The following is a 24,746-nucleotide window of genomic DNA, read 5'->3' on the forward strand; positions in this document are numbered from 1 at the left end:
AAACATTTAGTTTTACAACAATGAACTTACACCATACTAATAATAACATATATACTATTAGACATTGCGTGAAACTCTATGAAAGATTAACTTTTTTCACAAGAAAACCATGAGCTAAAGTTTTGATACTGATATGAAGTAAAATTAAAACTTAGCCTAAATGGAAAAAAGGCCATTTCTTAAGTTTCCCCGAAAATTTAGCTCAAAATATTTGAAAAAAGTGACTTTTTGACGATAAAGTAAAGTAAAATTAAAACTAAGCCTAAATTAAAAAAAGGCCATTTCGTAAGTTTCCCCGAAAATTTAGCTCAAAATAGTTGAAAAAAGTGACTTTTTGACAAAAAAGTGACTTTAGTTGAAATGGCTTCAAAAAAGAGACTTTAAAGTTACTGGCTTAAAAAAAGTCACGACGTCACTAAAAAAACGCCATTTTGATAAAAAAAAAAACTTCAGAAACCTTTCATCAAAAATAGAGACAATCTTGTCTTGGGAAGTCGATAAGATTCACTGAACACCTAAAGGAGGGTTTTGATAGCGGCGCAGCCGAATTTTTTTGGGGAGTTTCTACGTGAAAGTCATTTGCCATGTACACATTCTACCATGAATTACTGCCACAAAGAAATTTCCCTGATTGTTAGTGAAATTCCCTGAGAATTCCAGGTTTTTTCCAGGTTTAACAAAATTCCCTGATAATTCCAGGTTTTCCAGGTTTTTCCAGGTAGTAGACACCCTGTCTTGGAATAATTGTGACAATGACGCTTCCCGTGAAGTGGAAAAACGTGTTGCAGCTGCAGATGGGGCCTGTCACAGATTACGTAACCAGTTTAGGCTGCCAATTTGCAACCAGAGATAAAGTTTTGCAAAGGTGAAAATATAGGTTAAAGAAACAAGATCATTCTATTTCATGGGAGTTTCGAATTCCTCCAAAAGTACTGACAATAAATATTTCCTCTGGACGAAAAACTCACAAATTCATAAGATAGATCTACAAATTTACAAATTTCGCGAGCATTGTCCCTGTTGGATGAAATTATGATTTTATTGTTGAACACGACTCCGATGAAAACAGCGGGAACGCTATTCCCATTCTATTCGTAGTAAAACACCAGCCGGGAAGGACCCATCGATGGATGAAAGAGATATTTTGCATAGATTCCCCCACCCCTAACCCTCCGATGGCCCTCATCATCATTGCGGAACGAAAGCCCAGAAAGCCCATCATCGTTAGTTATCGCTTTGCGCGCGCCCAGCATGTAAGGTATGCCCAAGGAAGAGATATACCGCCGCCATCCAGCCGACACACGCGAGAAGGGAAGAAAGATTGCTCTTTGTCAGAGAAAGTTAATTTAGATGATCATGAAAAATGGAAAAGAGCTTCACTTCGTTTGTTGATCAAGCTCGCGGGAGTGCGACTTATGGCAATCCTACGGTGACGAGGACGAAGACGTGAACGAGGGGTTCCTTCTATTCACGCGCCATCCAATGGGAGAATGAGGGGACCTACATAACTGCCCACATGTCGTCGTCGTCGTCGTCTTCGTGGTCGTCGTTGGACACAAAAGCAAACCTTTTCTGGCTATTTGCAACCGGCAATCAGTCGGAGGAGGATAATTTCACGGCTTTCTATAAGCCGATGGGGGCCGATTTGAGATGGGTCTTCTCCAGAGTGGCCTATTTTCGGTGATTTACGGTAGGTCCCATCGACCACACAACAACTAACATGATGCCCGATGAACAATCGAACATGATTTTGGAATTCTTTTGTCCTCGCCTTAGGCACGGATTTTTGGTCGCCGTGGTTTTGATGAGATAACGCTCTGTGGTCAGTTATTGCATAACGGAGATGGTCAACGCAGGAGAACAATATCGCTGCTGATCAGTCCGGATTCGATTCGCAGGGCTGGGAGCGGGTCTTTTTTTAGAGGCTTGGTCACTCTTTTCAAGCAAGTCTCTAAAATGCTTCAATTTTTAATGAATCGTCTCAAAAGTCTCTTTTTTCGTTATTCTGCTTGCAATGAATCCTGGTTTAAAATTCCAGAGGCTCCGGAGAAACTTCACTATTCCTTTTCATAGATTTCTCCTTTATAAATTCTCACTTAACTTATGATCTCGTCCTAAAAGCCGTTGGTAACCATGTGTGTAGCTCGTTGTTTATGAGCATTTGAGTAGAGTTACACGTTATTTAACAATGCTATGGTGAAGATAGGATCATTATCTACCTGCCAGTGATGTTGGTTTGGATGCTTATTCATTCATTTGCTCAGAAACAACGAGCTACACACGTGGTTACCAATGGATTTTAGGGCGTTATCCCAGATTATGCGAGAATTGTCCTGCTTCTCAGCTTAGTGTTCTTTTGAGCACTTCATCAGTTATTAACAGAGAACTTTTCTCCAATTAATCGTTTTTAGCATTAGTATATCGTTTGCAAGCTCAAAGGTACTCTATGTCCTCGGAAGTCAAGAAAGTTTCCATTCTGAAAACATTGTCGACCGACTTAATACGAACAAGTCACCCTCAGCATGCTTTTACTGAATAGCTGCACGTTTACCGCTACAATTATTTGGTCTAAGATTAGCTTGAAGGAGTTTTTGGAAATTCGACCCTGTAGATCTTCGAGTACTTGAACGCTATTATTTACTATAATTTCTACAGGAATTACTTTGAATTTTTCCAGGATTTCCTTTATTTATTTTTCTACTGATTGTTTTCCAGTTATTACTCTAGGAGAGATTCGATTGATTATTTTCTTTAATAATTATCTTAGCAACCTAGGAATTTCTTCAAGACATCAGGGGTCCAGGAGATCTTTCAGAGTTTCTAGCAATGGTTACTTTAGAGCTTACAGTTTTTTTTTACCAAAGGTTGAATTCTAGAAGGTATCTAAAACTAAATGCTTAGATGGGTTCCTTAGGAACCTTGTATACAAATCTTTGACATAATATATGAAGAAAACATTGGGCAAAAAGGTACATGTATCAATTTCTGAGGCAATTCTTGAAAAAAGTAATGAAAAATACAAACAGTATTACTTGTCGTAATATCACAAATAATTTAGAAAAAACGGTCTTATAAATATGTTTAGATAAAAAAAATGTAAATGCATTCTTACACTCTATTTTGTTTCTTTTTCATTTTTGATTGTTTGTATGTTACTGTGTTTTTTTCGGAAGAGGTCTCAAAAGCTCCTATTTTTAAGACGCTCAGCCGCCACCAGCCCTGCTACGGATCGGTCCGGGTTCGATTCGCCAATCAAAATTCCCCCTGAGAAGCAATTATCATTCCACTTGACTTTTAGGAACGGACAACTCATTTATCTTGAGCTTTCCCCGAGTCCCCGATTCGGCCCCCGGTAAGTGTTTGTCGATTGCGCGAGATGGTCATTAAACTGCTGCCGCGTGAAGCTAACCCGTAGGAGAAAAAACCGCGACAATTTGCCTAGATAAGCAGCATCCCATCCCTCCTGTTCGTATGTCGGGACTCATTAGCCGTCAGGCGCAGCGGCGTCAACGTGTTCCTCCTGCTCCTCCCCTAATAGACCAATGCGATGGCGATGGGAATTGGCCGCCTCGGTGGAGACGAGAGCGCATTAGGTACAAACAGCAAGTTCAAACACCGATTCCCGACAATTTTATTTGCCTAATAAAATCAACAATATTTCGCGTGGTTTCTCCCCAGCTGATGATCGAGGCCGCTGCCGACGACCAGCTCTTGGTAGGCGCCGCTACGCTTGATTAGAGCCACTATCGCTTCGGCTTCTGCCCCCAGGGCGTAATTGGGCGTAAACTGGAGACGGAAAACGTGCGCTCAGAGGTCGAGATAAGATGCTCCTGAGATGGGAGCTTTCCAGGAGAGTAGCCGTGGAGGTGGTGGTGGTCTAATGAACCGGAGCCATCAGGAACGGTCGGTCTACTGTGGGAGATGATATCGCTGTAGCGCCTTCTAGCGGCCACTCCGAAGCATCCCAAGTCAAGTGGCTATTTTGGGAGGGTGCTCTTGGCAAATTCCGCACTCTAAATGAGATGTGTGACCTAATTATGCTTGTTTCGCCAAAGATGGCAATATATCAAGAGTTCGGGTGCTTTTTTGCTGATTCAAGTGGGCAGTACCCACGTTTTTGCTTCTTTTGTGCTGCCAAAGCCCGAAAAGGTTGTAACCTCATTCGGCGAAGGAATTTTACGATGGCAGGTTTGGAATCGATAGCTAGTTCAAAAGGCTATGCGAAAAAATATCGAAGCTTTCTACTCAGGTTATACTAGTTAAATATATATAGTCTTACCAAGGACGTGGAATGTGCTGTAGAAAACTATTTTCACATCTACATTCGCATGCTTCCGCACAATCATCAAAATCCGAGGTGGACCTTAGAGTATTCTTCAAAAAATATCTAAAATTTTATAGAAGCCCTCAAAGAATATGGCTAGAAATTGCTCCTAAGAAGCCTTTTATGAATTCTTCTTGGATTCCTCGTGAAATTGTTTTAAGTATTTCACTAAAAATTCTCTCTTGATTCCATCTTAAAATTACACTACATAGAATTTCAAAGTCTAGGAATTCATTTAAAGATTTCTCTATAAATAGCTCTGATTTTGTTTAGGGTTACCTCGAAAATTTTGTGCGTTTTCTGCGCGGCTTATGAGGTGAGACGAATCGACTCACACAATTGTCGACTCGCTCCCATTTGATTAACATTAGTTGTATCACGTCACTCGAAGTGAGAGCGACTCGTCTCGACTCACACGCCGCGCAGAATAAGCACATTTAACTAAGAATTACTCTAGAGACACATGTTGAAATTCTCTCCAAGGGTGAACGAATGTTCTCTCTTCAAAATAATAGGCTATACCTTGAGTTATACCTACCGTTAATATGATAATAGAATGGCCCTATTCGACCAAACGATTGTAATCCAAACGTCTATATGCCAAAGGTAATAGCCCCCCAGACACTCAGACGGTTTGACCAACATTGACTCCGCCCCCAAGTTAGTCAAACCGATTAATGCTGATGAAACCGTTTGACTGACTTTGAAAGTTTGTTGCAGCAACACTATAGGGAAGATGTACCGGTATTCGCCATGTACCAGTTATTCATCACCCCGGATTATAACCCGTTTTACGACATATATCGTAGTAAGGAAGAGCAGAACTTTCAAAATTAAAATACAGGAAGAAATGGATATTGATGAGGAATTCCATTTATAATTCGCACGAAGTATTCTGACAAAACTCTGAAATATTTAGGGGATCTGTCAAGGATTATTCTGAACAGTAATCGAAATGGCAGTAGGTATTTCCCCAAACATTCTATCCATAGTCTTTTAGCGGTTTTCTACTTACTTTTTCCAATTTGGAGTTTTTCCAGAAATCCATGAGTTATACTATGGATTCCCTCAGAAATTTTTCCTGGAGTTTTACCAGGAATTAAATCAATAATTCATCTAGAAATTTATCCACAGATTCAACCAAAAATTCCTCCGGGAAAAATTCAGGTATACTTTTGAGTTCCTGGAGTTCTTCTAGAGATTTTTTCAAATATCCTCTAACAATAATTCATAATCTTCTCCACTGATTCCATCGAAAAATTCCTCAAGTGATTTCTTTAGAAATTCTTCAGGGCTCACTCCAAGAATTTCTCCAGAGATTGCTACAACCATTTCTTCAGCTCTCTTCAGGAATTTCTTTAAAAGTTAATTCCAAGGATTCTATCACTCATTATCCACATCATCGAACAAGGATGGAAAAAATCGTCTCTAGCGACAAGCAACACAGTATTTGAACGGTATAAGAGGGCCGTCGTTCTTGCGGCATCAACACCTCGCCTGGCGCGCAAAGCTCAGATATATGAAGCCTCCGATGCACTGTTTGTCGTGGGAAAAGGAGTTATCCGAGTTGTTACAAGTAGCAATCAAATTGAATCATGCCGCCGCAGTCGCGCAATTTTTGTCATTCACCCCATGCCCGAATGATTTTAGAATTACAAACAGCATATTCGTAGGCAAATCACTAAATAAAAGTGAACAAATCATCGAAATGTGATAACTTGACTACAAAACTGTTACCTTCTCGACTATTCTTGAGGAATGATAGAGCATGACAGTTTAACGTTTAATTTTTTTTTTCTATCTATATTAACGAGATGTTTGGCCCTGGGCTAGTTCATCTCGGGACCAACGGCTTTACTTCCCTTCCGAAGGAAGTCGTCACTGATTTTTTTAGTGACTATCTCTGGGATGGGATTCGATCCCAGGTCCTCGGCGTGAGAGGCGTGTGTTCTAACCACTACACCAGGTCCGTCCCCAACGTCTTATTTATTCGGAAGATAAAACTAGAATCAGTTCAACTGTCAAATCTTTTCACAATTTTTTTTCGGCATGGCTACTACGATTGATGTTCAGTGGTCGTAGCCTGGGAGGGAGAAACCGATACAAAATTTCTGTACGTCATGGTGAGCCGAGATTTCTGCTGTCACGAACTGTCACTGTGAGCCCAGATCCTAAGAGTGGACAAACAAGAAAAAAGCGCGTAATTGATCAAAACATATTTTTGCATTTCATTCATGTTGACAACAATCGGTTGAAAATCAATTTCTGCACGTCCAAAAAGCGATGTTACGATAGCACCTTTTATTTCGATTGAATTTAAGTATTGAAATACGCATCTCTCCATTATTTTCAAATAAAAATGAAAATAAAGTGCACATAAAACTATGGCCCTTTTCCCATGTTTGTCCAGGAAGATCGGAAGTGCACAACAAAAGAAAACAAGCGATTTTCCTCCAGCCTGCCTTGATTGTCGTTGGTGAACTAAAGTTATCTTACAGTTTGGAAAAGTTTTGTTTCATATTTAGTGTGTAGTATCGGTGCCTCCCTCCCAGGTCGTAGCCAGTGCTGGGAATGGTACTACTATTACCAGGCTTGAGTTTTTGCGAAAATCACGTGGCTCTTCAAATATAGTAGTTCAAAATTGTGAATCTCATCAAGTAGCCTATGTTGGGTACATGAATTTCCTAAATCAGTAGTGTCATTGAAGGCTGTAAATGCGGGAAATGCAGCAGGAAATAGAACATTTTTCTACAGTAGTTTTGAGTTGCCATTAGCAACGGGTGTTTTGCTATTTTCAAGGCATTTTTCCTACAGCAGCGATACGCGTGAGTTTCACTGGCTCTGCTGACTGTGATTTGTTACGCTTGCCTACTGTAGTGTGAATTTCAGATTTTTTCCCAGTTCTGGTCGTAGCCATGCATGGTATCATTTCCCCCTTTTATTTGATAGCAGTGGTAGTCTTGCAATCTTCTTGGCGGCCGGATTAATAGCTCTGGACGTTGTCTTAATCGACTGGGTACCTGGGTACCTTATCCGACTGGGTATCCGACCCTAATAAGGTGACGAACTTCATCTCGTGACATCGTTTCTTCTGAAACATGTATGGCAGTTGGCTTATTATCCGGATTAGCGAAATCTTCAACTGCTTCATGGGCCTGTTGATTGGAGTTGCGGACCGGTAATTCACTCCGCTGAGGTTCGAATGAGTCGAGTCCGAAGTCGTCGAACAAAATGGATAGCGGTTCGGTTTTCGGAACAGCTTCTTCCGTTACTGACCGGAGTTGGTCGATGTGTAAGCGCAAAACTTGACGTCGGCCCACATTGCAGTCCAACAGGATATTGTAGTTGACACTGCCAATCGCTTCAAGAACGGCACCGTTGGAAGAGTACACCTTGGCGAATACTCGGGAACCTGCAGAGAAACCGCTTACCTGGTAGATGTGAGCAGTAGACGGGTTTCGGCGATGGTCGTAGCAGGTCTAAGGTTGTCCTCATCGTGCGCTCAAGCATGATTCGAGCGTCAATTACCACTGACGATGTGGATCTGTACACGTACAGGACCGTTTGAAGTGCTGTTGCGGTGGACGTCTCTCCTCCCCCGACGATTTTCTTCAGTGAACGTTTCAGGGTGTCAACAAACCTTTCTGTCTGACCGTTTGATCAAAGATTTTGATTGTGGATGATAAGGCGCTGTTTGCAAGTGAATAATTCCAAACTGTTCGCAGAAACTTCGGAACTCGCCGCTGGTGAATTGGCTTCCGTTGTCGGTAACTCAAATCAAACGATGCACTCTCGCAGAAAGGTGATTGTGGTGAAAGTAGTAGGTGAGCGTGTTTGAAGAATCTCCGGCCATTTGAATAAAGAATCTACTACGACTAAATAATATATTCCTTCCACAGGTCCAGCGAAATCTATATGTAGACGCTGCCAGAATCCCTCAGCGCGTAGCCACGGTTGTGGTTGAGTGTGTGGCGCTGATTTTGCAGCGCTTGCGCAGCTAGAACACCACCAGAAAAAGGCCAGAAAAAGGTGCCACGAGCAATTGCTTTTGTTTTTTGTTGCTTGGGTGTCCCTCGTGGATTTGCTTGAGCACCCGCTTCCGGTAACATTGCGGAACTACAATACGATCGGCTGAAGAACGGGCGAACCTTAACGTCGTCGATGCTATAACAGCGCACCGGCCAGGTATCTTGAATGAAATAAATTACCTTATGCAGCACGGTATCCTTCCGGGTGACTATCGGTTGAATCGGACCAAGCCACGATGGGTGTTGATGGTCAACATTTTTTTTCGATTCGTCGTCGAACTCCACCTACAGCTAGGCATTCGACAGATCGATGAGAACTCGACTACCAAACAGCCTGCTGAAAATCTCCTCCGGTGTTGGAGAGGATGGTTGTTCGATTCGGGTGCCGCATTGAACTGGGATCAATCGACACAGATATGTACGCTTCCGCCACGTTTCTTGGCTACGACGATGGGTGCCGCCTAGTCGGAGAAATCTAGAGATCCAGCTCCTCATCCAATTTTTGAATGGCGTGAAATAGAAGCGGGCGCTTCGGCCGGAACACAGGCTTGGGTTGGGGCTTCAGCGACAGCGAAATCTTGGTTTTGGGTACAGTGACCCAAATGTCCTAAAATACTTCAGGATACTGCGTGCGAAAGTGCTGGTCCGAGGAGGTCGAACAATTGGGTGCTTCTTGGAGTCCCGAATCGCTTGGACCGATGAAGATGTCGGTTTCTTCTCAACCATCGCCGTGTCGTGCTTGAGATTCGACAGTAGTTGGCACTCGGTAACCAGCCCCTCTAGGTTGATCAGACTTGAGCTTCGATAGAAGTCGCGTCCTAACGTCGGCATCCTTCGCTGATTTGAGACCACAGATGAACACCATAGTCTTGAATTGGTCAGTACTGAGTTTCTGCAGTTCAAAATCCTCGCATTGCCGGTTGTCAACTTCGGCGTACGAAACGAAGTCGTCGGCTTCGCTCTTCTCGAGCTGGAGACAGTCTTTGACCAGGTAGTTGAGAAATTTCTTGTGCTTCGGGACGCTGAGATTGCGCAGCAAGAGTCTTACCTTCGCAGCATCGTCCAAAGCTTTGCCATCCTGCCGGAATAGATCCTTATACTTGAAAACCAGCGGTCGAACGTTAGCCTGTTTTCCGGGTCGAAAGGGAACTCCTTGATGTTGGAAGCGAGCGATCCTACTCTGGAGCGCTTCCGCTGGGGTGGTGCCACACGATAGCGTTTGATGTTTCACACCCTTTTACAGCCTGATGAAGTGATGTAAGCGTGGTTATAGCAGTTCCGTCCCACTTGGGCTCAGATTGGGTACAACTTCTAGTACTGCATTTGGTCCCTCGGTTGTGCAAAAGGTACCCAAGTTTGACAGATCACAGTACACTTTTCACGGCATTCTAAATTACCTTATGAGCCATACAATTTTGGGCAACTTCAAGGGACATGGAGGTCTTTAATTTGTCTTTGGCTCCATCCTCAGATTCGACTTGATTCGGCCGGGTCATTCTTAATTCGGATCTTAAGGATTGAATCTCATCACCAAAATGTTATCTTCTCGATTATTCTTGAGGGATTAAAGAGCTTGATAGTTGAACGTCTGATTTATACGAAAGGTAAAACTAGAAACAATTTAACCGACAAACCTTTTCACAGTTTTTTCGGAATGGCTACTACGATTGATTGTGGGGCCCAGATAGCCGTAGCGGTAAACGCGCAGCTATTCAGCAAGACCAAGCGGAGGGTCGTGGGTTCGAATCCCACCGGTCGAGGATCTTTTCAGGTTGGAAATTTTCTCGACTTCCCAGGGCATAGAGTATCTTCACGATATACGCATGCAAAAATGGTCATTGGCACAGTAAGCTCTCAGTTAATAACTGTGGAAGTGCTCATAAGAACACTAAGCTGAGAAGCAGGCTCTGTCCCAGTGGGGACGTAATGCCAGAAAGAAGAAGGAGAACTACGATTGATGTTTGGTGGTTGTAGCCATGGTAACAAAAACATTAATAGTTGTTGCTATGATCGCATGATAAAGAACAACCGCAATCTATCATGAATTTTGTCATGATCACTAGATTTCCATCTTTGATCACCAATTCTTTCAGAAACTTGTTCATCAATCCCTCGAGAAATCCATCACCAGAAATTTCCTGAGGGCTTTCACTAGGACTTTTGTCAAGGCTTCCTCCTTAAATTCCACCAGGAGTTCCATCAGAAATTCCACCAGGAATTTCTTCAGCGATCCTTTTTAGTAATTTTTCCACAGATTTCTCCGGGGATTTATTCAAGTGGGATTTACTTAGTGACTCTGCCTTGAAAAATTCCAATAAAAAAAACCCCAAAGATGGAATTGAGTATTCCTCCAATGAAAACTCAGGAATTCCTTGAGCATTTCTGTGTTTCCACCAGGAATTCCTTTAAAATTTTTTGAAGAGATTGCTCAAGGAATCCTTTCCAAGAAATTACTTCAGGGATTCCATCAATAATTCTATACGGAGCTTCCACTCGGAATCGTTCCTATAATAAATCTTCCAGTGATTTTTCTAGTGATTTCCCTAGAGATTCCTCCACAGATTCCTTCAACAAATCTTTCAGCAATTAATCCAACATTCTTCCAGGAATTGCTTTAGGGATTCCTACACGATTTTCTTTAGAAAATCCTTCAAAATTTTCTACAGAAATACATGCAGAGATTTACTCTAGGAATTCTTACAGTGATTCTACCTAGTATCTCTCCAAGGATTCATCAAGGAATTACTCCAGGGATTCCTCTAAAAATTCCTCCAATGATTCCACCAGGAATTTCTTTAGAGATTCCGCTTGCAATTTTTGAGAGTTTCCTCCAGATTATCCTCCGAGGATTCTTCAATCAATTCTTTTAAGAATTCCTACAGTGTTTCTTTAAAAGTTCGTGGTATCCCTAAAGGGACCCTAAGAGGTATTCAATATTCATCCTGGGATTTCTTCAGGAATCAATCTACAAGAAAATCCAGTATTTCTTGCAGAACTTTGTGCAAAGGATTCTACCAAGAAATACCATAGATAATCCTTTGGAAACTCTTTCAGGGATTGCATTAAAATTTCTTCCAGAAATATATTTAGAATTTTATCCAGGGAATTCTCTACGAATTTATCTAATGATTTCTTTGGTAATTCCTCCCAAAATTCCTCAAAATTAAAAAAAAAATCTTCCAGGTGTCACTTCAGGAATTCAACCTGAAGACATTCAGAGTAATGCGTTGTTTAATCCTCTGAGTAAACATCAGTGGAATCCCTGGAGGAATAATCTTTTGGAAATTTGTAGAAACTTTCTGATGGAATACTTAGAGTAGAGAAAGATAAAATGTCTAATTCAATCCTTCGCGAAATTATTAGTGGACTCTATGGACTTAAATTTCTGATAACCCTTTATAAATTCTCAGTAGGAAAATCCTGGTAAAACTTTCGAAGTATTTTCCGGTAGAACTTTTGGCGAAACTCTGGTAGATTTCTTTTGAGGAATTTTGGCAAAACTCTGGTGATATTTCCAGTGTTAACCCTGGAAGAATTCCTAATGAAATTTCTTTAAAAAAAACTCCTCTCTCAAAAAATTACTAATGTAATAATTAGAGGTGAAGCCTTTGTCTTTGGGTGAAGTATATTAAGGAATTGCTTTTGAAATCTTTATAGGTAATCCCTGATAGATTTTTATTCACGGAATCATTGTTTTTTTTTTTTCAAAAAAACCAAATTCTTGTGGATTTTTTGGAAACTTTTGGTTAACTCTTTGAAGGAATTTTTGATAACCCTGAATAAAATTTTCAGAAGAGAAATCCTAGTACAACCTTTGAAATCTTTTCTGGTAGAACTTCTGGCAAAGCTCTGGTAGATTTTTCTGGAGGAAATCAAGCGAAATTCTCGTGATATTACAAATGTTAACCCTGGAAGAACTCCAGGGTTCCTTAAAAAACTCCTCTCTCGCAAAATTACTAGTGAAATAATTAGAGGAACTGGTTGAGCCTCTGAAGGAATTATTGGTAAAATCTTCACAGAAAATTGTGGTCGAATCCCTTGAGAAATTCGTTATAGGATCCTTGGAGAACTTAGGTGATTTTTTCAATAATGTTTCGTAAGAGACTCTGGAAGATTTTTTGAATTCCCGGTAAAATGACCGGAAAAGTTTTGGTGGAGTCTCTGCAATAATTTCTAGTGTAATCGCTATGAAAATTTCAGCTGAAATCCTTGCAGAAACCTCTGGTGGAATCCTTAGAAGAAATCCTGAAGGATTTATGTGTTGAATTTTTAGTTGGAATCCTTAGCGGTAGTCCTAGCGGAATTTACCTGGGCGAATTCCAGATGAAATTCATGGAGGAATCTCTTCTGGAATCCTCCCTGTAGGATTTATGATTGTCACAGCTGGCATCCTTGTAGGGAATCCAGCGGAATTATCAAAAGGAATTCCTGGTGGTATTACTAAAGGAATTCTTGAAGGAATCCCTGAAGGAATTCCTTTTTTGATCTCCAGGAGGAATTCCTCCTCTCTTCACTGGAGGATATATTGGTGGAATCCATAATAACTGCTGAAATCCTTATAAGAAATTTCAGGTAAAATTCCTTGAGGAACTCCTGATAACCCCCAAGAATCCCTGGATATATTCCGCGAGAAATTCCGGGAGGAATCCCTTGTGGAATTCCGGGATTGATTACTTAAAGAATTCCGAAGAGCTTTTTTCGTTCATTTCAGTAGTATTCACTTCATCCCTTATCTTTTTTTTCGGATTCTTAGTGTGCTCTGAAATCTTAAATTCCTGCAACAATTTCTCGGGAAATTCATTGGCCAGGAGCTATTTGCTTCCTTTTGCTCTTTTTGAACTCCTAGCCTTTGTTCTATTAGTTAACCTGCAAGTTTCTATTCTCATCGTTTTTTCGCCATCGATAAAATCGCCACATATTTCTTCAGGAATTCGTGTAAAGGTTACTCTAGCATTTCGTTTAAATAATTATGCCAAAAAATTCTCCATAAATACGAGATATGGACAATCGATTTATGGAGAACTGTATTGTGACAAATCACTTGAAAGAATAATTTCAGCGTTTTTCCATTGATTCAGAATCGAAAACCTTGGAACCATTCCCGATAGAGTCATCAATTCAATCAGATGCAGGTATGATTAATTCTTCCCAAGCAAACACAATACCCATTGAACACGAAAACGCAACTTTTTTCCATTATAATAGCAAATCAATTGCGTAAAATATTACCCACCTGAAGGGGCATCCATTTCTCAAAACCATCCCTTGCCCAGGCGACTATGGCCGGCAAACCAGTAGTATGATGACTCTGAACTCATTAATAAACCCGCAATGATTCACCGAGGGGGCTGCTAGGGTTAAACAAACTATCCCTCCTCCCTCTTTTGCCTCGTGATTGGCACCCCGTTTAACCGCCATTTAACTTCGCACATCCATTATGCACCGACAAGACAGAGAGAGAGAGGTGTGCAGTTGCAGTATAATGTAGTGATGCATCTCGCGGATTGACCCGCGCATCACGACGACAACTGACGACGACGACGACGACCAGGTGATTCATCATCATCTCACTCTCTGCGGCACTTGCTGCACTGCTGGGTCCGCTGCATGCCACAATCGATCATCTCTGCGGACCGACCGGATTCTACTCGACCCTCTGCTGTCATCGATTACCTAGTGTGCGGACAGAAGATCAACCACCCGTCAAATGCAGTCCGGTCCGGGTTGACACATGGGCATGGGGAATGAGGAATTTCTAATTTTAGCCTTCCCTTCGGATCGACCAGTTAGGTAATGTTGCGAACGAACGGACAAACAACATTTTTCACACTGTCACCAAGATGCGCACCTATAATAGTTCATTCAGCCATCTTCCTGAGTGCATCAGTTGGCCAAGGAGCTTCTTGGAGTTGCAGTGCACACTGGGCCAGGGACAGGAATTTACGAATTCAGTAGCCAAAATCTTCAATGCTTCAGGATTGGTATCTTCAGGGATTAATCTTGAGCTCATTAATTGCAATGGCTCTCCAACTTCTACGACTTGAAATAACAAAGTTATGGTAAATACAAATTTAAAGCTAACTAAAATTTTACGTTCTTTATATTACAGTCATTGCTCTCTAACTCGAAAATGAAGAGACCGTCCATGTTTTGAACTAGCTTCGAATATTTAATCTGTTCTATTGAGTTTCAAAACTGATTTAAATGAATAAAACTCGCTGAACTTTCCTAAACGACTTGAGTAACAATGATATATTCTCTTCTCGTTTATTCTCTTTTGATTATGAGTTCAATACTAAATTCGACTTAGATATTGATGAAAGTGAAGCTCTCAATGCTAGATAGGTCGTTTCGGAAAGTTCAACGAGAAATCTTCGAAAACACCAACTCGAACAAATGCATCTCTAAATAGCTTGTGGTTTTGTCTGACTGCATTCTGTTCATGGCCCAGTGTGCCTCTGTTTCTCGAACGCCGCATGCAACGTGGGATCAGAATGCAACTGCGCGCACTATCATCTTCACCAACGAACGACGACGACGACGACAATCCAACCGGAGGGAACAATTCATCATCATTGATATGGGGATGGTGGAGCGATTACTTCTAGAGGAGGAGAATCGGTCATCGGTCTGAGACGAGGATACTGGGGCGATATTCAATTAGGAACTGGGCGACAACGACGCGAAGACGACGCCAGCAGTCACGATTCCTTTCTTCAAATTGGCACCGGTGATTAATTGCACACCCCGCAGGTGATTGTTTTTTGTTCTCTTCGTGCACTAGCTGCAGCTTCCGCCGCATGTGTGGTGTGCAGTGCATGGGTTCTGAGGTTGTTCTGGGTACTACTATGCACATAATCATGATTGTGATTCAAAGGAATCGTTGGTAGCATTTGCAATGGAATTTCTGAACGCTCAGTTCGAATGTCATCAGAAATGATGACAAATTTCATTCACAATTTGTCTTTTAATCAAACATGATTTTCATGTTTTAAGGTAATTTTTGTAACTAAAGATGTTTTTGCGCTGATTTTTACAATAAACGCTACACAAATTGTTCGGAACTCTCAGGATTTTCTTCAAAATTCTTACAAAAAATCTTCCAATACAGTGATACCTCCATGAGTCGATGTTCCATAACTCGATATCGACTCATGGAACCATACTAAAACCAAAATTTCATGATTACTACGATGGTCTCCTCAAACAGCTTTCCAAAGCATTTGTTTCCACCAGTCTTCTGAGATCATCCTTTTACTCTCAGATTTAAACAAGCATGCTATGAATCCATCTCAATAACTGGGATCGTTTTGAATCCTTATTTTTCCAATCTCAGAGTGCGTGGTTTGAGTAAGGATTCAATCCCAGGATTGAATCCCTGTCATGGAGCTCAAGGGAAATCAACCTAATGAATATGAAATGCTCTTCATCTTGAATACGAATATTTGACAATACGCAGAGGATTAGGACAAACGAAGCCTAAAAATGGGAGAAGAAGTAGTAAGAAGACAATTAGATTATATCCGTGGTATGAAACTGCTAATAATTGCATAAAACTACTGCAGTTGGCCTTAATATAAGTCGTTATCATTCGTGTTGAAGTGAATTGAGTCAAAGATTTGACCATCACAGTACTATTTTTGCTGAATCTCTCGGGAATCCATTCCAAAATTCCTGGTTGCATCTTATTTATGCTCTGTTTAAGAGTGATCAGTCTCATCGTACCATCTACTTTAGAGGTCAAAATGGTCAAAATGCCAATAAAAATTGACGAAAGACCTCCAGCTCATTGCATGTTGAATCTTTTAGAATCATCCCAAGTGACTTGACAGACCGAAATTTTCAATCAGCTTTAAAGAAAATAGCGCTGCTAACTCGATTCTTTTTTACCGGCCAACAATCGAACAAGGGTCGAATCCTGGGATTGAATCCTCTCATACACGTGGCAAGATTCATTGCATGCCAGGATTTGAACAACACATGCGCGCGAAACAAATCCTGCTCTGATGATTTTGAATCTCAGCAGCTCTTGGAGTGGGATTTTTTGAAGACTGGTTTCCACGACTCGATATTTCCATGAGTCGATGGTCCCTTCAGATATCGACTCATGGAGGTTTGACTGTATTTTTTTTTATATTTTTTAGAGATTTGAAACGAAGTACTTTCAGGAAAACTCACAGAGGTCCTCCAAGTTGTTTAACCCTCTCTTTCCCATGTTAGCTCCAAAGCTCGATTGATTATCTCCCCTTTTTCCAGAAACGTTGCTGTTGTACAGGGTGGCCACCAAATATCCATTTTGAAATTCCCGCTTTTTTCCCGGTTTTCCCGGTATAATTTTCAAAATTTTCCCGGTTTTAATTTAGGGGCCCAAACGCAAAAGGATGACCCTTTGGTCGTTTTTCTTTTAATTATTTTTTTCATCCAATAAGAAAAATAATAATATTCTTAGAAGATTGATTTGTTTTTATTTTTTTGGCTCCTTACAATTAGTATGGAATGAACAATGCTGAAGAATCTAAAACTCAAAACTGTATTCTTTCATTTATACCCCTTTGCTTCTAACCACCTCATTTGTGCCAATAGGATGGTTTCTTCTCTTGAGTATTGGCACTTTTTAAGCATAGAATGCTGTTTCGTCCAAGAAAAGTGAAAAAATCCGTTCAAGAAAAGTAAAAAAAAAACCGAATGGGTCAAGAAATTTTATACAGAGAGCTCCACTCGAAATGACACTTCGTCTCAGCTGCGTACTGCGATCAAAGAAAATTCTTGACCATTTCAGGCATGTGATTTCTCACGCATCGAGATAGTCGATTACTTTTCTTGTCAGCAGCAAATCAGCCTTTATTCACCTCAACAACTAGCAGTCCCGGCGAACGTAGAGGCATCGAAAAAAATATCTTGAAGTTTATGTCAAATTTACATATCACGTTTCCTCAAATTTGGACGATTTTCAAAAATATAGTTCCACTCAAACACGTCGGAGCCCTTGAAGAAAACAAAAGTGAAAGAATTGTTTAAATCGGTCATCCCGTTATCAAGCCAACTCGTGACATACGAAAACCATTCCATTTTCATTTATAATTGCAGGTATGCTCCTTTTGTGCATCCTATTACCCTGTTTAAAGTATTTTAATTTTTAATCTTTCGATTTTGTTCTTCAAAACATTAACAACATAACATAACATTTCTAAGATAAGTGTAGCAAAGTAAACTATTCCTACAAAAAAAAACAAATCACTTCTGTTTAAATGTTATTTTCCCAAGATTACAGATGCTCAATGGCAATGGTACTTTATGGTACTTTTTACAACTTGTTTTTGGTGGTTAGTAAATTTAGAGCTTGTAGATGTTCGTTCAATATGGTTTTCCCGGTGATCATCTCAAATTCCCGGTTTTTCCCGTCTTTTTCCCGATGGATTCAAATTCCCGTCTTTTTCCCGCTTTTCCCGTTTTTCCCGGTTCGGTGGCCACCCTGTGTTGAGCCCTTTTAAGGCCGCCCACCCAAACTAACACCACTATCAGGACGATTAGTGTTAGCTCTTAATGGTAGTGGTATTGGTGAGCGTGATCGAGTTGAATTGGGCTCAAAAGCGTATTTTTGATGTGCCCTTTTCAAATGTTGTTTTTAACCAGAAAATCATACCGTATAGATATCGAGGGAAATAGTTTGTACGACACAGTTTCTTTTGATTGGCGAGTTGCCAATGTGTTAGGCGAAAAGTATTGATTACTGAAGGTATCGAATACAAAGTTCTAATCATGGTTCAAATAGTTTCCAAAGCTAGTTATGCACAAGAATAAACGAAAAACCAAAACCTTCCTTTCAGGATTCAGGATTTTGCTGAAACAAAACGTAGATGGTTGTTTGGAATGCTATTGAAACGAACGGATAAATTCATAATCGGATCCATTAGACAACAAACCAAGAGAACCTTGGATAACTTTGCTGAAATACATGTAGCAAAAAGAAAATCCTCACTTACCTTTCAGCTTGGTGATCTCGATCGCAAACATATTCAGCGACATCAGCTGCAGCAACCGGTGCGAGGTGACCGCGATCGGCGAGTGCTGGATCAGTGCCCGGAACTCCCGCAGCATCTGGATGGCGCAGGGCGTGAACGACTCCATGCCGGTTTTCGTAATCAGCTTCCCGAGCACGTGCAGGAAGCTCACGATGAACCGCTTGTTCAGTTCGATCGAATCGAGCTGGCGCAGTTCCTCTTCCTCTTCCTCGCTGGTGTCCCCGGTCCGACCGGCCATCGGATCCAATGGCGCCGTCCGGTGCACCCGGAAACCACCCTCCGGATGGATCCACGTTTCGCGCCGCAGGTGCCCATCGAAGCGGTGCTCTTTTTCTTTGAGCCGGGCCCGGTTCTTCTCCTCCCGCTTCCGCTGGCTGCTCTCGTACTGCACTCGGCGCAAAATGATGACAAATTGTGCCAAGGAAAGAGAAACAAGTGTATACGTACAAACGATCAGTATCAGTATCAAATCAGTCAATCAAAGGAAAATGGAAAACACACGCATTCCGTATTTGGACAGGACAGGTGTCATCATCTTGTCTAAATTTGTCTCTACCGGAGTCAATTCGCTTCAAGAAAGGGATTGCACGAATGATGGGAAACTCACCAAAAGCTTATGCTAGTGATTTACGACAGCGGCAGCGCGGCATGTAGTGGGAATTACAAAGCAGATAAATATGCGAAGAAACACTCGGTTAGTAAAAGGTTACGGCTGCGCCACTCATTCACTACATAGCCTCTCTCTCTATGGGTTGTTACTTATGTTAGGGTACTAAGAAGCCTAGGCTACACTAAATTGCTAATGTCTCTCTAATATGGGGGGCACGAGATGAAAAGTGATGGCATTTAGTTCTAGACAGATCATGTGGTTCAGGATCATTCGGAGCCGCTAATGCGGTGTGGGTCAAACGCGGAAGGCTACCCGGAGGTTAAAGATGAGCGTTGTTTGGTTTGGATGCCGGAATGTTGCATGATTTATGTCACTTTAAAACAAACATATTAAGTAAATATGGTAATAATTTTCGAGATTATTAGTACATCTTACGTGTGTCATCATCACGTTTTATCTTCTTATTTTTCATAGACTAATGTCAACTAGTACAGGGCCTGCTTCTTGTCTTAGGGAGCAATGACCACTTCGACAATGACCTCTCTTTTAAATTCAATTCGAGTAACAATTAGAAGTACGGCAATCAAAATATCGGCGAAGCTCAGCGTTCACATGTTTCAAAATGTAGTTCGTTTATATGGAGTCATTGCTAACAATACACTGCGTGCCATAATTACTGTGGTAAGGAAGGCCCGTTAATCTGTACGAATTGAAATTATTTAATTTGCGGATTCTATTGTCAATACTAGCAAATCTGTGATGATTTTTTTTTGTCTCGTCACCAGATGGTGACGATTTTCAGCCCTGATTCTTACTTCGGAGTTCCTTGGAGACTCCGTGGAGAAATTTAATAAAAAAAACCTTTGGAAACTGGTTAATTTGCGTCATCATTGAAAGTTTTCCTGAAAGAATTCCTGTAGAGCACTTTGAGACACTCATTGAGTAATTATTGAATAAATCGTGCAAGGAATCATTAGGAAAAATCCTAGAAGAACCTCTAAGAAAATGTTTAGGGCGGACCCTATGGTGCCAGTGTTGTAGTGCTAAATATTTTGTTAATTAGGAATTAATGGAAGTAAAGAAAACGTGGGCTTCGTGGCCATGCGATTAACGGCGTCAGTCGTTTAGGCGTATTTTGAATGTAACAAAGCGATGGAAACTTTTCGTCAAACGAAAAATTTATCACTGTGCCACTGGGTGTTTCGTGTTGTTCCGTTGTCTGATGTTATTGATCGTTCAGTCTATGTACCTGCACTATTCGGGTACAACGAACAGTTTTAGGTGATAAAAAGAACATCATACAAAATACGTGAGTAAAACAAGCATTTTTATAATTTTCTATAGCATTACCGAAAATATGTCTATAAATAATTCTGGTCCATTTAAGGTGAAACATCTTGGAATACAAATATGGCCGAATTGGCTCCTCCATACGCCGTTCTCACATACTCCGCCGAAGATCGTCCTAAGCACACGTCGTTCAAAAACTCCTAGCGCTTGCAGGTCCTCTTCGAGCATTGTCCACGTCTTATGCCCGTAGAGGACTACCGGTCTTATTAGCGTCTTGTACATGGTACACTTAGTACGGAAGTGAAGTTTACCAGACCGCAAGGTCTTGTGGAGTCCATAGTAAGCACGACTTCCGGCAATGATACGTCTTCGAATTTCTCTGCTGCAGTTGTTATCCGACGTTATCAATGATCCGAGGTAGACAAATTCGTCCACCACCTCGAACTCATCCCCGTCGATCGTCACGCGTCTGCCTTTGCGAGCTCTATCGCGCTCGGTACCTCCAGCCAGCAGATATTTCGTCTTCGACGTATTTACCTTCAATCCAACCCGATCTGCTTCACGTTTCAGCTTGGTATACTGTTCAGCAACCACCTGGAACGTTCTTCCGACAATGTCCACGTCGTCAGCGAAACAAATGAACTGGCTGGATTTATTGAAGATCGTGCCCCGCATGTTGAAGCCCGCCCGTTTCATAACACTATCTAGCGCAATATTGAACAGGAGGCAGGAAAGACCATCGCCTTGTCGAAGTCCTTTGCGTGTTTCAAACGGGTCCGATAATGCACCCGATATCTTCACACAGCACTGTACACTATCAATCGTTGCTTTGATCAGTCTAGTCAGTTTCCCGGGAAAACCATTCTCGTCCATAATCTTCCATAGCTCTTCGCGGTCGATGGTATCATAGGCTGCTTTGAAATCGATGAATGCGATCGATGGTGCGTAGGGACTTGATATTCGCGACACTTTTGGAGGATCTACCGCAACATAAAGATTTGGTCTGTCGTCGATCGCCCATCCACAAAACCGGCTTGATAACTTCCCACAAATCTGCTTGCCAGTGGCGAAAGACGGCGGAAGATGATCTGGGAAAGCACTTTATAGGCTGCATTAAGAATGGTGATCGCTCGGAGTAGTGTTTGATCCTTCGACCTTGACGCTTGCTCCTGCGGGGGCGAGCGATGAGGGCAGGATCAAACATGTCGCGCGTTGGTTGCTAGGAGTGAAAAAGTGCGCGGTCCGTTAGTAGTGTTTGATCTTTCGACCTTGACGCTTGCTCCTGCGGGGGTGAGCAATGAGGGCAGGATCAAACATGTCGCGCGTCGGTTGCTAGGAGTGAAAAAGTGATTGGTTCGTTAGAAGTGTTTGATCCTTCGACCTTGACGCTTGCTCCTGCGGGGGCGAGCGATGAGGACAGGATCAAATATGTCGCGCGTCGGACGAGTAAAGTGAAAAAGTGCCGCGTTCGATTAGTCCTTATATGTATATATGATTTTTCAACAAACTATGAATGGTTCGTCACTGTGAGTGTCGACATAAACTCTGATTCATGAATTATTAATATTTAACTTTTTTTTTCAAAACACCCCTTTCTTTTTACCTTTATTTTTGTAATTAAAAAAAAACTTTGAATGGTTCGACACTACAAGTGTAGACTTCCGAAAGGTTCACTTTATTCAACAAACTTTGGATGGTTCGTCACTGTAAGTGTCGGCATAAGAATAGGAGTGTTAGGAATGTTACATTTAGGTATTTGTTCAACAAACTTTGAATGGTTCGTCACCTCAAGTGTCGGCATAATCATGTTTATATCTCACAAATAATTATTTATCATGGTCTAATCGCTTATCAAAGTGAATCCTGTGACCCAACGATCCTCCCCATTAACAAATATCCCTCCCAGTAACCTTTGTGGAGATGCAGAGGCAAACACGGTCTCCAAATAGCAAAGGTTACACACTAACATTCCTTCCCTCAATCCCACCTGACTGCAAGGACGTGGCCGGCGCCGTTATTGACCCTGTATAAATAGAGGCACTGAATTATGCACACTGAAGAAGATTATGGCCAATCCCAGTCAAACTTCTAGTTGATTCTTTGTGCATTTTCACTGACTTCGGTCAATCACGGAATAGCAACCATTGATATGTGTAGTCAGTCTAAGCTAAGCTAAGCTAAGCTGCATTAAGAATGGTGATCGCTCGATAGTTCTCACATTCTAACTTGCCACAATTTTTGTATATTGGGTATATTATTCCCTCCTTTTACTCCTCCGGTAGCTGTTCTGTATCCCAGATCCTGGCTATCAATCGGTGCAGACAAGTGGCCAACCTGTCCGGGCCCATTTTAATAAGTACCGCTCCAATACCATCCTTTCCAGCTGCTTTGTTGTTCTTGAGCTGTTTGATAGCATCCTTAACTTCGCCTATTGTGGGAGTTGGCACGTCTCCCTCATCCGCCGTACTGATGTAGCCATTCCTCCTGCTGTCCTGATCTTTCTCCTCTGCGTCGTTTAGGTGTTCATCGCAGTACTGCTTCCACCTTTCAATCGCCTCACGTTCGTCCGTCAAGATACCTCCATCCTTATCCCGGCACATTTCGGCTCGCGGCACAAAGCCTTTGCGGGATGCATTTAGTTTCTTGTAGAACTTTCGTGTTTCTTGAGAACGATACAGCTGCTCCATCTCTTCGCACTCCAACTCTTCCAGGCGGCGCTTTTTATCCCGGAATAGATGGGTTTGCTGTCTTTGCTTCTGTTTGTATCGTTCCACGTTTTGACGGGTGCCTTGCTGCAGCATCATCGCCCGCGCTGCATTCTTCTCGTCCAAAACCGTCTGACACTCCTCGTCGAACCAACCGTTCCGTCGATTTGCTTCCACGTACCCAATGGCACCTTCCGCTGCGTTGTTTATGGCTGCTTTGAGACTACTCCTCCAGCAGTCCTCAAGAGGGGCTTCGGTGAGCTCTCCCTCTTCCGGCAACGCAGCTTCAAGGCTTTGCGCGTAATCAGTTGCGACTTCGGGTAGCTTGAGTCGTTCCAGATTGTACCGTGGCGGGCGTCGGTACCGAATGTTGTTCACAACGGAGAGTCGTTGGCGCACTTTAACCGTCACTAGGTGTGGTCCGAATCGATGTTTGCTTTGGCAGTCAGTCTCGGAAACCAAGACTGACGTGGTGTTACTATCGGACCCATACCGCATACCAGCCAACAACGGGAACTGGGTGGCGGATACGTCTCAACAGCTAGCAGCTATAGGGACGACAGGACGATACCCAATCCAAGAAGTAGTCTCTAGCTCAAATGACGGTTTTGCGATAGCAAAAATCAACGGCGTGTTCTATTGCAGTTGTTACGCGCCCCCAAGGTGGTCGATTGAGGAATTTTCCCACATGGTCGACAGAATGATAGCCGAACTAGCTAATCGGCAGCCAGTAGTGATAGCTGGCGACTTTAATGCATGGGCAGTGGAGTGGGGTGGCCGCTGCACCAATCAAAGAGGCCAGCTATTGTTGGAATCCCTGGCCGCATTAAATGTAGAGCTGGCAAATGTGGGTACAGTGAGTACCTTCCGCAGAAATGACGCAGAATCGATTATCGCCGTGACGTTTTGTGGTCCTAACCTTCTAGGTACCATGAACTGGCGCGTTGATGACGGTTATACTCATAGCGATCATCAATCGATTCGCTATAGTATAATACCAGGGGCCTTCCTTAGCCGAGTGGTTAGAGTCCGCGGCTACAAAGCAAAGCCATGCTGAAGGTGTCTGGGTTCGATTCCCGGTCGGTCCAGGATCTTTTCGTAATGGAAATTACTTTGACTTCCCTGGGCATAGAGTATCATCGTACTTGCCACACGATATACCAATGCGAAAATGGCAACTTTGGCATCGAAAGCTCTTTGTTAATAACTGTGGAAGTGCTCATAAGAACAATAAGCTGAGAAGCAGGCTCTGTCCCAGTGAGGACGTAATGCCAAGAAGAAGAAGATAATACAAGGCGGGCGGCATCGCGATGTAACTCGACCCAAGCCCGAGGATGGAAGACAGCGCGCTTTGACGCGCTGGCGAAGTATTCACTGAAGCCCTGAGGCGTGAACGGAACACTCTGGACCTAAACGGTGAAGAGCTAGTTGCTGTGATATCACGTGCATGTGATGCTTCCATGCCGAGAAAAGCCCCTCCTAGAGAGAACAGGCCGCCGGTGTACTGGTGGTGCGAATCAATTGCAAATCTTCGAGCAATCTGCCTTCGGGCTAGACGAAGAATGCATCGCGCACGCACAGAAGGACAAAGAGAAGAACGCGGTGCAGCATTCAGAGAGGCAAAGTTGGCTCTTAAAAAGGAAATGAAGACTCGAAAACGGGCATGCTTGGACAGTCTATGCGAGAGTGCCAATTCGAGTCCATGGGATGACGCCTACAGATTGGTAATGATAATGGCCCCCGCGCCGTATGCGGCAGATGGAGGAG

The 24,746-nt window shown here is 42.3% G+C and overlaps 1 protein-coding gene across 5 annotated transcripts in view; it reads right to left on the reverse strand.

Annotated features, from left to right (window-relative positions):
- LOC5579825 overlaps positions 1 to 24,746 on the reverse strand; it is a 416,229-nt gene that overhangs the window by 358,013 nt on the left and 33,470 nt on the right. For 3 of the 5 annotated variants that reach the window (XM_021838864.1, XM_021838868.1, XM_021838866.1), the window contains 2 exons: positions 18,982 to 18,993; positions 18,336 to 18,759 (listed from right to left, as the gene is read on the reverse strand). In XM_021838864.1, coding sequence (XP_021694556.1) covers positions 18,336 to 18,759; positions 18,982 to 18,993 — 436 coding nt within the window. The remainder of the gene's footprint in view (positions 1 to 18,335; positions 18,760 to 18,981; positions 18,994 to 24,746) is intronic. The other 2 variants (XM_021838867.1, XM_021838869.1) reach the window with 1 other exon arrangement.

The sequence above is a fragment of the Aedes aegypti genome, chromosome 1 (assembly GCF_002204515.2).
Source record: "Aedes aegypti strain LVP_AGWG chromosome 1, AaegL5.0 Primary Assembly, whole genome shotgun sequence".
NCBI classification, from domain to species: Eukaryota; Metazoa; Arthropoda; class Insecta; order Diptera; family Culicidae; genus Aedes; species Aedes aegypti.